We start from the raw sequence: 19,014 nt of genomic DNA on the forward strand, positions 1-19,014 counted from the left end.
AAGACCTGTTAAAATACAAAAATGAGACCATTAAAATACCAGTTAAAAACAGTAAGTCCTGAGCAGTGGACCCAGACCCGGAGGTGAGAGCAACAATGGTGCCAACTGATCTAAGCTACCAACTACATAGTACCGAGGAATGCACTACCACACGCTATATTATAATAGAAGATGGGGGGGAAAGGGGGGGAGAGAGAAGGGAAAAGGGGAGGGAGGGAAAGAAGGGAAAAAAGGGGGGAAGGGGAATAGAGAAAAAGGGAAACAAAGGAATGGGGGGGGTGCGGGCCGGGCAGAACTGAAAGTGGATTTCATCAAAGGCCACACCATCGGAATGGCGCAAAACTATTGCCCTCATTCAAACCAGACGGTGTGACTGTATTGAGTGAGAATATCCACTTGGTTTCTTTTTGAGCCAGTGTCTTCTTCCAATCACCTCCTCTGGGGGAGATGAGCACTCTATCAATTCCCCTAATCATGAGCAAGGTACCATCCGGTCGTGTTTCTCTTTAAAATGTCTCGGTAGGGTTTTCAATTGTGCGATATCTTGCTCATCTTTCGCTGCCTCAATGGAGAACACTTGTTCCCTGACCCTTCTTCTTAACTGCCGGGACGTTAGTCCCACGTAGATGAGATCAGCGGCAGACCCGGGTGTCGGACCCCCACCGATCAGATGCTGATGACCTATTCAGAGGATAGATCATCTAATCTCCATTTAAGCAAATCTACGATATAATATGAGGAGACTCTACTCGGAAGCCTGTCATTTGTATTTATTTGAACATAAAGTTTTGCTTCCACCTTTTATGCTGAATTATTTTTAGATAATATTTACATCTGTCTGCCCTATGTCCATTTCTCTCTATATAGATATATATTTTTAGTTTATTTATAATATTGGGAAGCATACAATTTTCTGGAATGCGCAATACATACAGTACCTATTATATTAGTCCATGTATTTGCCCTGTATAATGCAGACTTATTGTTCTTGATAAGAAAATAATATTGTAGTCTGGCAGTTATGATACTTTTCATGGCTATTACTGGAAGATCATAATTTTGTTTCTCTTAAGACTTTGTTCTGCTGCCTAACAATTGTAATGCATACATAATCTATTACATAAAGTTAAAGGGCTTGTGCCAAGTTTGAAAGCTAACTGATCGGTAAGGATCTGACCCCTGGGGGTCTGGAACCCCATTCTAATGGAGCAGCAGGTCGTGCATGCACCCTGCCAATCTATTCATTCTCAATCGGCCTGCCAGAGATAGCCAGAGTACAGCGCTTGGCTTTTCCAGTAGTTCAGTAGAGAAAGAATAGAACAGCATAGCGCATGCTTGACCTGATCAGGGCGAGGGAACGGCACCCTCATTCTTGAGATTGGTGGTGGTCCCAGTGGTCAGACCTTATCACCTATCCTTTCAAACTTGGCACAACCCATTGAAATTACAGAAAATCCTTTAGTTTATGTCCACAGAGGACCTAATTTGTGGAGGAAAAATTTGCCAGGGATCTGTGACAAAATCCGCAACAATGGTTAACCTCTTGGGGACACATGACGTACCGGTAGTTCATGATGTCCCGGTACTTAAGGACACATGACGTAGGCACCCTGGGACAATGCGGGGGGGGTATCGGTGATCGCGGTTTGCTGCGTTTCCGGGTTATTCGGTTCTCTGGGGACCAATCACTATCCTGCGATCTTGAGAGGTGACATCACCTCTCAGGATCGCTTCCGATTAGCTGCAGGGCGGGCGGGAGGTTCAAATTATTGCAGCGCTCCTCCCCTCCTCCTTTCTCTGTCTGGGAGCGAGGAGAGAGGAGGCTGCATCGGATCTTCAGAGCCAGCACCCCACTTTCCTTTTGTCATCCGCGTCCTCCTCATCATCTAGCGATGATAATGAGCCCCCAACTGGCGGAGCAAGGGGACCGCCATGCTAGGGGCCCTGTGGCCCACACTTGTACAAGAAGCTCTGGGGCTCGTACTAGTTTTCCAGCCCACCAGTTAAGTCCACCGGAGCCCCTTACCGGTGAACTTGCATGGTGTACCCCAGAGCATTTTGAGCCTGCGATTCTTGATTTTGTTGGCCAGTCAAAAAAAAAATACTGTGTCAGGCATTACTGGAGTGGGGAAGTCCTCCACCAGACCACACTTTACAGTACGGCCATGACACGTACCCGGTTTGAGGCCATCCAGAAATACCTGCATTATGCAGATAATGCAGCATGTCCCCCCCCCCCCCAAGGTGATCCTGCCTATGACCGCCTGGCCGGTCATCGATCACTTTGAGTCTCTCATTGCTTTCAAGGGGAGATTCATTTTCCGCCAGTATGTTCCCTCTAAGCAGGCGAGGTATGGCGTGAAGCTGTACAAACTTTATGAGATTACCTCAGGGTACACTTACAAGTTTCTTGTATACAAGGGGCGAGATTCCCGTATTGAACCCCCAGAATGTCCCCCCACTCTGGGTGTTAGTGGGAAACTTGTGTGGGACCTTATGCACCCACTGCTAGATAAGGGTTACCACCTGTACGTGGATAACTTTTATACTAGTATCCCCGCTTGTGGGACCGTGTCCGCTTGTGGGACCGTGCGGAAAAATCAACGCGGCCTCCCTACCCCCCCTCCCCCCCACCCCTCCAGGTACCTATCCCCAGGGGTGAGACCCGTGCCCTTACCAGTGGAAACTTGTTGCTGGTCAGATATAAGGACAAGAGGGATGTCCTTGTACTGTCCACAATTCACGGTAACGGCATCGCCCCTGTCCCTGTGCGAGGTACCGCGGCAACGGTCCTCAAGCCCGATTGTATTGTCCGCAAAACCTTGGCATGGTACAAAAAAGTTGCCGTCTATTTGGTACAGGTTGCCTTGTACAACTCTTTTGTGCTGTCCCGGAGCACTGGCAACACAGGAAAATTCCTCCAGTTCTATGAGGCAGTCCTCAAGGCCCTGATTTTTTCTGACCGGTAAAGAACAGGCCGGAGTACCTCAGGAACTGGAGGCGTCCGGATCGTCCCTGGCCAACACTTTCAGGTGTGGTCCCCCATACTGGAAAGAAGGGATGGACCCAAAAAATGTGCAGAGTGTGTCACAAGAGGGGGATACGGAAGGACACCACCACTCAGTGTGACACATGCCCCGATCATCCGGGCCTCTGCATTATTGGAAGCTTCAGGGAGTACCACACTTCCATGGAGTACTAAATTTATAATCCCCTTCCCCAATTTTAATTCCATTTAGCCACTGACAAACGGAAAAAAAAACTATGGTTCTCAGACTTGAGACACTAAATCAAGAACAAAAAAAATTTCAAAAATATTATTTTGTAAAACTAAAATAAAATAAAAAAAAGTAGACATATTAGCTATCGCCGCATCCATAAGAATCTGCTCTATAAAAATCGCCTAACCTAACCCCTCAGATGTACACGGTCAAAAAAATAAAAATAAAAACTGTAGGTACCGTATTTTTCGCTTTATAAGACGCACTTTTTTCCCCCAAAAGTGGGGGGGGGGAAATGTCTGTGCGTCTTATAAAACTAATATTAGTGAGTGCTTCCGTCTTATAAAGCGAAAAATACTGTATTTTTTTTTGTCACCTTACATCACAAATAGTGTAATAGCAAGCGATCAAAAAGTCATATACCCCCCAAAATAGTGCCAATAAAACCGTCCTCTCATCTCACAAAAAATGAGCCCCTACCTAAGATAATCGGCTAAAAACAAAAAAAAACAGACTCTTAGACTATGAAGTAAAATTTATTTATTTTTTGTTTATAAAAGGATAATATAGTGTAAAACCTAAATAAAAATAAAGAAAGTAGATATATTAGGTATCGTCGCATCCGTAAGAATCTGCTCTATAAAAATACCCATGACCTAACCCCTCAGATGAACACAGTCAAAAAACTAAAATAAAAACAGTGCCAAAACAGCAATTTTTTTGGCAAATTTTCCATTTTAAACCCTTTTTTCCAGTAACAAAGCAAGGGTTAACAGCCAAACAAAACTTAATATTTATTACACTGATTCTGCAGTTTAGAGAAACACCCCATATGTGGTCGTAAACTGCTGTATGACTAAACGGCAGGGCGCAGAAGGAAAGTAACGCTGTATGGTTTCAGAAGGCAGATTTTGATGGCCTTTTTTTGGGGCACCATGTGCCATTTGAAGCCCCCCTGATGCACCCCTAGAGTAGAAACTCCATAAAAGTGACCCCATCTAAGAAACTACACCCCTCAAGATATTCAAAACTGATTTTACAAACTTTATTAACCCTTTAGTTGTTCCTCAACATTTTATGGCAAATGGAGATGAAATTTCAGAATTTCAATTTTTGGTAACCTTGCCTCACATAAATGTAATATAGAGCAACCAAAAATCATATGTACCCTAAAAATAGTCCCAACAAAACTGCCAACTTATCCTGTAGTTTCCACTTTTATGGAGTTTCTACTCTAGGGGGGCTTTAAATGGGACATGGTGTAAATAAACCAGTCCAGAAAAATCTGCCTTCCAAAAACCACACGGCACACCTTTCCCTCTACGCCCTACCGTGTGCCCGTACAGTAGTTTACGGCCACATATGGGGTGTTTCTGCAAACTACAGAATCGGAGCAATAAATATTTGAGTTTTGTTTGGCTGTTAACCCTTGCTTCGTTACTGGAAAAAATGGATTAACATGGAAAATTTGCCAAAAAATCGAAATTCTAAAATTTTATCTCATTTGCCATTAACTCCTGTGGAACACCTAAAGGGTTAACGACGTTTGTAAAAATCAGTTTTGAATACCTTGAGGGGTGGTTTCTATTATCTAAGCCTCACAAAGTGACCAGACCTGAACTGGTCCTTAAAAAGTGGGTTTTTGAACATTTCTGAAAAATTTTAAGATTTGCTTCTAAACGTCTAAGCCTTGTAACGTCCCCAAAAAATTAAATATCATTCCCAAAATGATCCAAACATGAAGTAGACTAATGGGGAATGTAAAATAATAACTATTTTTGGAGGTATTACTATCTATTATAAAAGTAGAGAAATTGAAATTTGCTAATTTTTAAAATTTTTGGTTAAATTTGGTATTTTTTGTAAAAATCTTTTTATTACATTTTTTCATTTTAAACACATCACAATTGTAACATTTGAATAGGAAGAATGAAAGAAAGGACATTCTTCCAAGCAATTAGTACATAATCACTTAGTATGATTTCAGTATAGTTTCATAGTAATTACGAGAATCATGTGTGTATAATGGAATTTAACTAACAATATACTTTATTCTTTATATGCCTCATGTAATCATAATATCTTTGTTGAAAGTATTAACCCTGTAGCACCTTTTACTAGCAATACAGCTGTGAATGTTCATTAAATCTAAGGATTAGTGACAATATAAGTGTGCCTTTTATTAACATAGTGTTATATAGCATATTGAATAATGGTTCAAAAAGAATAAGTTAAATGCTCTCTCAATTAATATTAGTCATTAACATGTTCATATTTAACTATGAAAAAATGGTATTATAATTGCAATTACATACAATATTAAATTGGTATATTGTGATTAAACTAAAACAATATAAGAACATTATAACAGAAAAGTTAACATAACAGTGCAGGATCGTCCTTTAATTTTTCATAGTTGTGAACTATAGAACGTGCTATCCATCCATTTATCCCACCTGAGGTGGAAAGTGGGGACTTTATTTTGAACACAGGCAATAACCTTTTCAAATGAACAGGTGTTATTAACTATTTGCCAGACTTCCTTAATGTGGGGAATATCCTTGGATTTCCAATGTCTAGTAATAACTAATTTAGTAGCCATAACAATGTGCGCTATAATTGACTTAGAATCTTCAGGGAAATCATTCAGACCTATTAACAATAATGCAAGTTGTGGTGATAGATCAATTCGATATCTCAGGATAGATCTAATAAATGCCTTTGTTGCTTCCCATAAGGCTACTTTCACACTAGCGTTCGGGTGTCCGCTCGTGCGCACCGTTTGGAGGGGCTCACGAGCGGCCCCGAACGCATCCGTCTGGCCCCAATGCATTCTCAGTGGAGGCGGATCCACTGAGAATGCATCCGCCTGCCAGCGTTCAGCCTCCGCTCCGCTCAGTGAGGGGACGGATCCGCTTGAAGATGACACAATATGGCTCAATCTTTAAGCGGATCCGTTCCCCATTGACTTTCAATGTAAAGTCTGAACGGATCCGCTCAGACAACTTTCACACTTAGAAAATTTTCTAAGTTTTAATGCAGACGCATCCGTTCTGAACGGATGCGAACGTCTGCATTATCGGAGTGGATCCGTCTGATGAAACATCAGACGGATCCGCTCCGAACGCTAGTGTGAAAGTAGCCTAAGGGTTGTATTGTTTTACATTCCCAAGGTGTGTGTATTAATGTGCCTTTTACTCCACATTGTCTCCAGCAAGTATCTGAAGTATCTGGAAAGATTAAATGTAATTTACTAGGAGTATAATACCATCTAAGGTATGTTTTAATCAGGGCCTCTCTATAGGTAGTGCTGTTGAAATTATTGTAGGTGTTTGAGAATGCATTGTGCCATTCTTGTAAGTCTATCTTAAACAATTTAGAGATCAAGGTCATACACGGTAGTTTTTTCTTTTCTGATATTTTATGTCTATTAATAAAATCTCTTATATTTAAGAATCTGTAAAAGTCGTCATTTCCAAGTTTATATTTTGATTTGAAGTTTGAAAAAGACGTGAGTATGCCTTCCTCAAAAAAATCTTGGAGGGAATTAATACCCAAGAGCTTCCAGTTTAGTGTTGGAACAATGGCGACCTGATCTTGTATGAATTCTAGTGTGGAATCGGTCATAGGGCAATATAATTTTCCTTTCCGTTATTTAAGGAACCACTTCCAGGTTTCATCTGATGTTTTTATAACATTAATTGGGGGAGGAGTGGGAGAAAAACCCCAGATGTATGCTAATAATCTGGTTCTCATTGTAGTAAGTCTTCATAGATCTTTCTCAATCTGTACCCATAGTTTGCTGGGATTGTCAGACCACCAATGTGAGAGTTGGTCTAGTAGTGCTGAGAAATAGTAATTTTGAATATGAGGGACTCACAGGCCTCCTTTTTTATGATGTCTCGTAGTGGTTTTAAAGGCAACTCTGGGTTTTTTATCACCCCAGATGAATGTTTTAAGTTTAGCATTCACTGATGTAAAATATGACTTTGGAATGTCAATTGGTAGTAATCTGAAGAGATACAAAAGCTTTGGCAGAAGCAACATTTTATATGCCGCTATTCTGCCCAGCCAAGAGATCATATTTTTAGAGAAATCAGCTATATCTTTCTCAATCTCGGTGGCTATTCTGGGGTAGTTTGTCTCGAAGAGTTTTGAAGAGGGATGTGACACCTGAATGCCCAAATATGTGATTTCAGTCTTTTGCCAATCTAATTTGTGAATAGTCTGGAGTTTGCTTAAGAGGGTTGGGTTTATATTCAATGGTAGGGCTTGGGATTTATCCTGGTTAATTTTGTAATAGGACATGTTGCTAAAATTTAGGGTAGTGTCAAAGAAGGCTTTCAATGAAGGTTGTGGATTTGTGAGGGTTAATATAATGTCGTCTGCAAATAAAGCGAATTTGTATTCTTGCTGGCCTATTTCTACTCCTTTTATATCTGGATTCTGTCTAATGGCTGTTGCCAGGGGTTCCATTGATAATACAAAAAGCAAGGCGGAGAAAGGGCAACCTTGACGGGTGCCATTTGTGATATTAAAGTTTTCTGATCTGGAGCTGTTGACATATACATTAGCAGAAGGATTACTATACAGTGCTTCAATGCCTGAGTGTATACAGTACAGACCAAAAGTTTGGACACACCTTCTCATTCAAAGAGTTTTCTTTATTTTCATGACTATGAAAATTGTAGATTCACACTGAAGGCATCAAAACTATGAATCAACACATGTGGAATTATATACATAACAAAAAAGTGTGAAACAACTGAAAATATGTCATATTCTAGGTTCTTCAAAGTAGCCACCTTTTGCTTTAAAAACTGCTTTGCACACTCTTGGCATTCTCTTGATGAGCTTCAAGAGGTAGTCACCTGAAATGGTCTTCCAACAGTCTTGAAGGAGTTCCCAGAGATGCTTAGCACTTGTTGGCCCTTTTGCCTTCACTCTGCGGTCCAGCTCACCCCAAACCATCTCGATTGGGTTCAGGTCCGGTGACTGTGGAGGCCAGGTCATCTGGCGCAGCACCCCATCACTCTCCTTCATGGTCAAATAGCCCTTACACAGCCTGGAGGTGTGTTTGGGGTCATTGTCCTCTTGAAAAATAAATGATGGTCCAACGAAACGCAAACCGGATGGAATAGCATGCCGCTGCAAGATGCTGTGGTAGCCATGCTGGTTCAGTATGCCTTCAATTTTGAATAAATCCCCAACAGTGTCACCAGCAAAGCACCCCCACACCATCACACCTCCTCCTCCATGCTTCACGGTGGGAACCAGGCATGTAGAGTGAAGAGTCCATCTGTTCACCTTTTCTGCGTCGCACAAAGACACGGTGGTTGGAACCAAAGATCTCAAATTTGGACTCATCAGACCAAAGCACAGATTTCCACTGGTCTAATGTCCATTCCTTGTGTTCTTTAGCCCAAACAAGTCTCCTCTGCTTGTTGCCTGTCCTTAGCAGTGGTTTCCTAGCAGATATTCTACAAACCGGATTCCAAAAAAGTTGGGACACTATACAAATCGTGAATAAAAACTGAATGCAATGATGTGGAGGTGCCAACTTCTAATATTTTATTCAGAATAGAACATAAATCACGGAACAAAAGTTTAAACTGAGAAAATGTACCATTTTAAGGGAAAATTATGTTGAATCAGAATTTCATGGTGTCAACAAATCCCCAAAAAGTTGGGACAAGGCCATTTTCACCACTGTGTGGCATCTCCCCTTCTTACAACACTCAACAGACGTCTGGGGACCGAGGAGACCAGTTTCTCAAGTTTAGAAATAGGAATGCTCTCCCATTCTTGTCTAATACAGGCCTCTAACTGTTCAATCGTCTTGGGCCTTCTTTGTTGCACCTTCCTCTTTATGATGCGCCAAATGTTCTCTATAGGTGAAAGATCTGGACTGCAGACTGGCCATTTCAGTACCAGGATCCTTCTCCTACGCGGCCATGATGTTGTGATTGATGCAGAATGTGGTCTGGCATTATCTTGTTGAAAAATGCAGGGTCTTCCCTGAAAGAGATGACGTCTGGATGGGAGCATATGTTGTTCTAGAACCTGAATATATTTTTCTGCATTGATGGTGCCTTTCCAGACATGCAAGCTGCCCATGCCACACGCACTCATGCAACCCCATACCATCAGAGATGCAGGCTTCTGAACAGAGCGTTGATAACAACTTGGGTTGTCCTTGTCCTCTTTGGTCCGGATGACATGGCGTCCCAGATTTCCAAAAAGAACTTCAAATCGTGACTCGTCTGACCACAGAACAGTCTTCCATTTTGCCACATTCCATTTTAAATGATCCCTGGCCCAGTGAAAACGCCTGAGCTTGTGGATCTTGCTTAGAAATGGCTTCTTCTTTGCACTGTAGAGTTTCAGCTGGCAACGGCGGATGACACGGTGGATTGTGTTCACTGACAATGGTTTCTGGAAGTATTCCTGAGCCCATTCTGTGATTTCCTTTACAGTAGCATTCCTGTTTGTGGTGCAGTGTCGTTTAAGGGCCTGGAGATCACGGGCATCCAGTATGGTTTTACGGCCTTGACCCTTACGCACAGAGATTGTTCCAGATTCTCTGAATCTTCGGATGATGTTATGCACAGTTGATGATGATAGATGCAAAGTCTTTGCAATTTCTCGCTGGGTAACACCTTTCTGATATTGCTCCACTATCTTTCTGCGCAACATTGTGGGAATTGGTGATCCTCTACCCATCTTGGCTTCTGAGAGACACTGCCACTCTGAGAAGCTCTTTTTATACCCAATCATGTTGCCAATTGACCTAATTAGTGTTAATTGGTCTTCCAGCTCTTCGTTATGCTCAAATTAACTTTTTCCAGCCTCTTATTGCTACTTGTCCCAACTTTTTGGGGATTTGTTGACACCGTGAAAATTGGAATCAACGTATTTTTCCGTTAAAATGATACATTTACTCGGATTAAACGTTTGATCTGTCATCTACGTTCTATTACAAATAAAATATTGACATTTGCCATCTCCACATCATTGCATTCAGTTTTTATTCACAATTTGTTTAGTGTCCCAACTTTTTTGGAATCCGGTTTGTACCATGAAGGCCTGATTCACACAGTCTCCTCTTAACAGTTGTTCTAGAGATGTGTCTGCTGCTAGAACTCTGTGTGGCATTGACCTGGTCTCTAATCTGAGCTACTGTGAACCTGCGATTTCTTCTGAAGCTGGTGACTCGGATGAACTTATCCTCTGCAGCAGAGGTGACTCTTGGTCTTCCTTTCCTGGGGCGGTCAGCATGTGAGCCAGTTTCTTTGTAGCGCTTGATGGTTTTTGTGACTGCACTTGGGGACACTTTCAAAGTTTTCCCAATTTTTCGGACTGACTGACCTTCATTTCTTAAAGTAATGATGGCCACTCGGTTTTCCCTTAAATAGACATTCCCATTTTAAAATGTTATATTGGTAGGATATTTCATAACATTTCAATAAGTTGGGGTTCAAACTCTGAGGCCTCTGTCGTACCTAAAAATGGGACAAAAGTCCCTTTAAGCACTTCTGCACAGCGGCCCTCTGCACAAACTGCTGTGCAGAGAAATGCAACCCAGCTACATTCTGCTGAAAAAAGCGGCACCACTGAACTAAGGCTCCATTCACACGTCCGCAAATGGGTCCGCATTCGTGCCGCAATTTTGCGGAACGGGTGCGACCCATTCATTTTCTATGGGGACGGAATGGATGCGGACAGCACACAGTGTGCTGTCAGCATCCGCATTTGCGGAGCGCGGCCCCAATCTTCAGGTCCGCAGCTCCGCAAAAGATAGAACATGTCCTATTCTTGTCCGCAGCTTGCGGACAAGAATAGGCATTTCTATAGGGGTGCCGGGCGGGTGTGTTGCGGATCCGCAATTTGCGGGTCCGCAAAACACCACGGACATGTGAATGGAGCCTAATACTGAGACCTGTGTTATGAGGACCAGTGGGGTTCTCAGCAGCCGGACCCCACTAATGAGGAAATATACCTTTTAAGTATTTGAGATTTATATGTATGTGGAAACTAGACTATTGTTCCTTTTAACTTCCAGTTTCCGGTAGAATTGAGCTGTTACGTAAGCGAATACAAGACCAACAAGATCAAGTCCAACAGCTAAAGAGTTCCGCCAACGAACTAAGGGCAGAGAAACTTAATATTTCGAGTAAGCTCCAACGTCGACAACAACTGGAGGATCAAAATGTGGAACTCACTACTGAGCTGCAGTGTTTGGCAAGAGAGATAAAGGCAAGTTTATCTACCCGCTAAAAAAAGATGCGTATTAGAATGTAATGCTTCATCCATATACAATATCTAATGTAAATGTTTGGATACCAAGAGACAGTCAAACATTTGCTGTAAAATTCCTACAGGTTTTAGTGGTTATTATCTATGCCAAGCTTGTGTCCTTTTGCCTTACAGTATATAGGCTCACAACTGGTCACCACCTTTAAAGGGTGTATTATACTGCCAGATTTTCTGGCAGATAATTGCTAGTGAGCATTCCTATGAACACTCGTTAGCGATCATCTGACAGTCTAAGGGCTGTTTCACATGAGCAGATGCCGTGCGTGACATCCGCTCCGTGAATGACAGCCAAGACCCGATGTGGACAGCAGAAGCACGGAGCATTAACATGATTGATAATGCTCCGTGCCTCTCTGTGATCTCTTTACTACGAAATCACAGTGACAACTTTATCTCACTGTGATTTCGTAGTAAAGAGATCGCAGAGAGGCACGGAGCATTATCAATCATGTTAATGCTCCGTGCTTCTGCAGTCTGCATCGGGTCTTGGCTGTCATTCACAGAGCGGATGTCACACACGGCATCCGCTCGTGTGAAACAGCCCTAAGACCACTTGCAGACGAGCAAGTATTCCGCGCGGGTGCAATGCATGATGCGAACGCATTGCGCCCGCACGGAATCCGGGCTCATTCATTTCAATGGGGCTGTGTACATGAGCGTTGGTTTTCACGCATCACTTGTGCCTTGCGTGAAAATCGCAGCATGTTCTATATTCAGCGTTTTTTACACAACGCTGGCCCCATAGAAGTGCGGATGCGATGCTTTTTTTCTCGGATGGTTGTTTGTATACCTTCAGTTTTTTATCACATGCATGCAAAACGCATTAAATCGCATTGCACCCGCGCATTTTTCACTGAACGCATTCGCAACGCATCTGGACCTAATCTGGAAACGCTTGTTTGCAAGGGGCCTAATACTGCCTCCAAATGACTGATGAACAAGCAAACGCTCATTTATCGTGCAATTGTGATTTTTAAGCATGCTTAATAATCACAGTGGTGCTGGCAGCAGATTGCGCTGTGTAATAGCAAACAAGCAAATGCTCATTTGTGGTCAGGGCGACGGCCCGTGGACGTAGGAACTAGAGCTAGCCTCTGGCTGGTTAATGCCGGGAGCCCGTAACGAGGATAGGCCTAAAAGGGGGCCTACCCTTAGGGAAGAGCTAAGAAAAGGGGAGGGAGGGAGGGGTACCTGGCTGCACGTCCCGTCCTTTGAACTTAGTGGGGTTTATATAGTCAAGGGGCGTGGCCTCTGCCCCTCTCACAAATACAGGCTGCACGGCAGCCTTACCTACTTGTGGTCAGGGCGACGGCCCCTGGACGTAGGAACTAGAGCTAGCCTCTGGCTGGTTAATGCCGGGAGCCCGTAACGAGGATAGGCCTAAAAGGAGACACAACCATACTGTCAAACACTTTATTGCACCGTTACAGGGCAAGTGAACAGAAAGCATTACGGATCTCCGATTGAGGATTTGGAACATATCTGGAAAAGCACGACGACCTCCAACGCCCCATGCACCTGATAACATGAGGAGGTATCTGGTGCCTAGACGCCGCAGAGGCCGCCCCAATACGAAAGGAGTGGCCTGAGATGGCCTTCGGGTCCTGACCTAACCCCGCCACTAAAGAGCGTACGTGTGACATGAACTGGGGTGTGGACAACGGCCCTCCCTTGAAGGGAAGTAGAGGACTATCAGCTGCCGCCGCCTGCATCCCCACAGATAATTGTCGCAGCACCTTGACCGGGCACCAGTCGTTGTGCGAGGGGTAGAACGTCACCAGGGTTGGAGGCCCTGTTTGAGCGGTCTTGGTAGACGGAATGCTCAGTACAAAAAGGTCGTGCTGCCAGGTCAAATGCTGCTTCTGGAGATGACGGCTGTTCCGGACGGAAGCGGTGAATTCCCCCGGCCGAAGGAACCCGTAAAACCCTAGGTAAAACGGCGGCTTTAATGATGGTGCTAACCAAGGGCCGAAAAGGATGACCATCCTGAGCCAAGGACAACTGCCTAAACAAGGAGCCGGACATGGGTTGACGGACCACCGGCCTACTTGCACCGGCTTTCTCAATGCCCCGGAGCGTGGCCTTGATGGCCTGCGATGTACAGAAAGAGATCCGGCCCGGATTGTCCAACGTGAACTGATGTTGAACCCCCGCCAAATACAGGCGGATGGTATTGTGAGCGAGTCCGAGGTCGGCATGGCAATGCGCGATGAAAGCTATTATGAATGACACGTCATCCACGTTGCCCTGTGGGTGATTCTTGGCAAACTCCCTATAAAGATTCCAGCCCGTGCGATAGTTCCTGACTGTATTTTCAGACAGGCTCTGGTGCAACAGGTCCTTTGCTGTCCTGATCAATGACGTTAATCCCACACCAGGTCGCTGTATGCTGGAATGCCTGCCCCCGTTGCGTCTGCGTGTGGCATGTTCTGAAAAAAGACATTAACGTTAAACCGGGACAGCGCATCAGCAGCCGTATTCCTGGAACCCTGAATGTGGAAGCACTCAATGCAAAGATTATGCACCATGGACAACCAAACCAGCCTACGCATGAGGGCCATGATCTTAGGGGATTTTCTGCCATTGCGGATGATGTCAACCAAGTCCTGACTATCGGTGATAAACAACACCCTCGAGTCTGACCAATCGTGGCCCCATACATGGGCCGCTGCTACCAACGGATACAACTCCAAAAGGGGGGATGACCGAAGGGCCTCTCCGTCCATCATAATCTGGGACGGCCAGGCACCGGCAAGCCAGTGATTGCCAAATATGGCAGAATAGCCCTTGGCTGCGGCTGCGTCAGAATAGATCGTGGGAGAGGACAGGTCCCAGGGGAGAATGAACAACCTCACGCCATTCCATGAAGACATGAATGTGCTCCAGATGGACAGGTCTGCCATAGCCTGTTGGTCCAAACGAACAACACTGTCCTGTTCTGGGGCTGATGGCAGGAGCAGCAAGAGCCGGGACACAAAGGTGCGTCCCTGGGGCATGACCCTCATGGCGAAGTTTAGCCGGCCTAGCAACGATTGGAGGTTCGTCTTGGTCAGGAAGCAGGACTTGGAAGCCTCCTGGATGGCTAACCGGATCTGCTGTAACTTCTCCTCGGGGAGCCTTGCTACCAACCTTACAGAGTCCAGAATGACCCCCAGGAAGGTGATCGTCTTGGAAGGACCTACCGTCTTTCCTGCGGCGACAGGAACCTGAAGTGCTGAAAATAACTCCAGCAGGGAGGATAAACTGGAGGGCTGCCGGGAGGGGTGCTCCACCAGCAGGAAGTCGTCTAGGTAATGGATGCACATAGGAGCCTGCCCATGTTCGACCAGAATCCAGTGCAGGGCCTGGGCCAGACGGTCAAACAGCCATGGGCTGCTTTTTGAGCCAAACGTCAGACGATTGGCAAAGTAGTAGCTGCCTGCCCACCTGATGCCATAATATTGCCACAATTGCGGGAGGATCGGGAGCAGTTTAAAGGCATCAGCAATATCAGTTTTGGACAACCAGGCCCCCCTGCCTGCCTTGAGAATAAATTGAATGGCCTCATCGATAGAGGAGTATTTCATACCAAACTCTTCCGATGGTATGAGGGAGTTAATACTAGGTATGTGGGAAGAATGAGGAGCCGAGAGATCATAGATCAGTCTTTTTTTATTTGAGTCCTTCTTAGCCACCACTCCAATGGGGTTGACCCTCCATACCTCAAAGGGAATCGAATCAAAAGGACCGATAAGGAACCCTTTGTCCAACTCCAAGGAAATCGCAGCCTGCACCGCCTCTGGATCCTGTCTGGCAGAGAGGAGGTTCTCACACTCCCAGTTTGAATGCGGAAGGGCCGCCAACCCCGTGTGGAACCCTTGTGGCAGACCCGTAATCAAATGTAACACAACTGCTGGTCGTCATGACCTTTCATGAGCGCCTCCAGGAGGTGAACGTTGATGTCGGTCAGTCACGCCTGCTTGGAGGATTTTTTTGGACAGGTGGACCTGGGATGTGCCCGAAAGCAGACCGTGCACACGTGGAGGGCCCTGCACCCACTGAACATGCAGTGACAGAAGTTAAAATGATTGCATATCTGGCTCTTGCCCAGATACACAATCGGCCTACCAAACTTGTCCATGAGGGCCGGGCCCCTGGGGACCCCAGACGTTCCTGGAAGGGCTCTGTCTGGATGAGTGGTCTCCTCGTTGGGGCACCATTCCGTGGCATGAAAAATGGACTGGCACGTGCCACAAGTGGGGGCTCGGAGACCTGCAAAATGCCTGCAGAAAAGCTCCATATCTAGCACAGCCCAATTGGTCATAAATTGAAACTGTGCTAGGGAGGCTGCGGCTTTAGCCGCGAAGGAACGGTGATAATCATAAAACGCCGAGCCCCCATACTTGTGACCCAAATCGGTGACCTGGTACAGATAGGCGTCCAGCTCCTCCCTCCTATTTGGCTGTGCCGAGCAGATGACGTCCCTAAACAAACTGAAGGCGAGCACAAATTCAGGTATGGACAGTTTGCGATTCAAACGGGCATCTTTGGACCTCATCACCACCGATACCTCCCTGCAATCAATGGTTTTGTGCTCACTTGCATCGTGCGATGCTATAAGGATAGACGCAAGGTTAACTTCCTTGCCTACCAGTACATCCTTTCTAATATTCTCCGCCACGGGCGCCACCGACTGCGGAACGGTGGAGGCCCTGGACTCCAGCTCCATGACCCTGTGCCGGATGTCCGCTACCGAAGCAGCCAGACTCCCCATTGTGGCGTTCAACTGAGCCAACGACGACTGAATAGTTGGTACAGCCGGTTGGTTGCTGGATGGAACCGGGCTGGATACCAGTAGCCTATATAGTTCCGCTTTCCTGGCCGAAGCCGGGTGGCTGATGCCCCTTCTATTCAATTCTGCAATCAGCTTTGGAACTGTCCAGTTCCTCAGGGATCCATGGCCAGCCAGACCGGATACCTGGGACCCGGAGATGGACGAGGCATCATCAATGTCTGAGGCCTGGGACATGTTGACTGCGCCGACTGATTCTACGACCCGGGCCACCACCTGAGAACAAAACCTTTGTTACTTGTGAGGAGACCAAGCGTACCGCGGACACCCCGGTGCCCAAACCTGACCCCTATTTTGCTACAGTTTGTGCAACTCAGTCAGCCGGCTGTTCAGTATTAATGCCTATTGGCGCTGTATTATAACATTTGTAGTAGTGCAAATGGTGCGGTACTGCCTGCTGTCTATCTTGTCACCTAGGATCGTTCAGTGGCGTACGTTTGGTAGCACAGTCTCTCACTGTGCTGCCTGTTTGGCAACGCAATCACTTGCTATGCTATCAATTTACTAGTCTATGACTTGCACTCTCATATTAGGTCCACTGTGTGCTAAAAGCTTAGACGCTGCCCCCCGACATGTTTCGCCATAGATATGGCGTCCTCAGGGGATCGGGCAGTCTGTGAGGAGACTGCCAAACAGGCAGCACAGTGAGAGACTGTGCTACCAAACGTACGCCACTGAACGATCCTAGGTGACAAGATAGACAGCAGGCAGTACCGCACCATTTGCACTACTACAAATGTTATAATACAGCGCCAATAGGCATTAATACTGAACAGCCGGCTGACTGAGTTGCACAAACTGTAGCAAAATAGTGGATACATTGTTCCAATTCAGCTTACAAAGAGGCAAACAGCCAGCTGAATCTAGCTACAGTCGTCAGTGTCAAACGGCAGTCAGTAGATGAATACATCTAGTGTAGCACTGCTCAGGCCCACTAGTGAAAGTTTTAAACATATAATTTAAGTAGGCTAATAACAATTTTTTCACTAATTATTAATAAATAAAATAAAAGTTAATTTTTATTATAAACAAGATCACAAAATAAAATAAAAAAGCGCACGTCAAGAGTAGGCAGCCAATAGTCTCACGACTAAATGTAAAAAATTATTATAATAAGTGCCTCTACGTACGCTGGGTATACACCAATGTAATATCAAACCTGACCCCTGCCCGTTAGAAAAGAGGGGGGACCGACCATCTGACTATGGCCGGAGCCCCAGAGGACCAGTACTGATACTCACCTGGTTATGGAATTGGACGAGAAATGGAACAGATACCGTACCGGAGGGACGGACCCACTGACGGAGGTAGAGGCCTTGTTTTAGGAAAGCTGAAGGAACAGAATCCCGCCAACGTGCTGCCATATAAACGAAAAATAATGAATGAACCCTTAATGCACCGGAACTTTAACCCACCTGGAGGTACCAGGCCGGACAGCCTGCTACCATGGGCAACGAAAAACATGGGCCTGACCGTTCCAGGCGGACAACGATGAGGACTGACGAACAGACCAACCAGGATGACCCGGGGGTGACATGCCCCCACAGGCGCTGCCATGACACAACATGCTGCTTCGAGCGGACGTGCGACAAGACGAGTATGACCACTTGGACGTACTAGCCAGGACACCATGCCACCGGGGCGGCAGAAGTAACATTGCCTGAACGCTTCAAGCAGACGTGCAACAAGACAGACGAGTATTACAACCTGAACGTTCCAGGCAGGACCACGTGCCACCGGCGGCAGACGTAACATTGCCTGAACGCTTCAAGCAGACGTGTGACAAGATAACGAGTATGACAACCTGGACGTTCCAGGCGGGACCACGTGCCACCGGGGCGGCAGACGTAATTTGCCTGAACGCTTCAAGCAGACGTGTGACAAGATAACGAGTATGACAACCTGGACGTTCCAGGCGGGACAACATGCCACCAGGGCGGCAGACGTAAAAATTGCCTGAACGCTTCAAGCCGACGTGTAACAACATTGACGAGTATGACAACCGAGACGTTCCCGGTAGGACAACATGCCACCGTGGGTGGCAGACGTGACAATGCGCCTGAACGCTTCAGGCCCATGAGTAACGAACATAGTCGAACCAAACCTGTGGGTACCAGGCCAGACACCCTGCCACCGTAGCGGCAGACGTGCAATAGCGAATGACCGTTTTACGGCCGTGCAACGAGGACTCACGAACATGGCCCCTAAAGATAGTATCCCAACATGGTGCCACTGTGCAGGACGCCTAACCTCCACCGGTGCCATGCAAAGAACAAGCCCCCCAGGCCGAGGTGACCCTGGTCAATCATTAGCCTTAACATGACGTGCCGTATGGACAAGCTGCCTGGCCGCACCAGGTGTCAGAATCCCAATACCACCGTCCTTTGCAAGCCAACGTGAGCAGCAAGGCCTAGAACACCACTGTGATAATATCACATAACATAAAAGCATGAAAATCAGGACGTACCACCTACTGTTTGCAAAGGAAGTCCTTAGAACGGCGTGAAGCGTCAGCTATGTGACCCGAACGCAGGCACTGAAATACGACGATGTATTTATAAACACTGCAAATGTATAAGCGAGACAAATTACCACATAGGACCAGCACAAAATTTTTTTTATTTATTTTTTATTTTTTTTGGTCAC

General features: G+C 45.8%; 1 protein-coding gene and 1 long non-coding RNA gene across 5 annotated transcripts in view; one reads left to right on the forward strand and one right to left on the reverse strand.

Annotated features, from left to right (window-relative positions):
* Positions 1-19,014, forward strand: part of RAD50 (RAD50 double strand break repair protein) — a 362,910-nt gene that overhangs the window by 235,849 nt on the left and 108,047 nt on the right. For all 4 annotated transcript variants that reach the window (XM_040405264.1, XM_040405258.1, XM_040405281.1 and 1 more), the window contains exon 17: positions 11,284-11,477. In XM_040405264.1, coding sequence (XP_040261198.1) covers positions 11,284-11,477 — 194 coding nt within the window. The remainder of the gene's footprint in view (positions 1-11,283; positions 11,478-19,014) is intronic.
* On the reverse strand, positions 8,352-10,403 carry LOC120977370. Its single transcript, XR_005773886.1, has 3 exons — positions 10,299-10,403; positions 9,081-9,084; positions 8,352-8,701 (listed from the first exon to the last, which is right to left on the reverse strand). It is a non-coding gene; the product is annotated as an uncharacterized LOC120977370 (long non-coding RNA).

The sequence above is a fragment of the Bufo bufo genome, chromosome 1 (assembly GCF_905171765.1).
Source record: "Bufo bufo chromosome 1, aBufBuf1.1, whole genome shotgun sequence".
In the NCBI taxonomy this organism is placed as follows: Eukaryota; Metazoa; Chordata; class Amphibia; order Anura; family Bufonidae; genus Bufo; species Bufo bufo.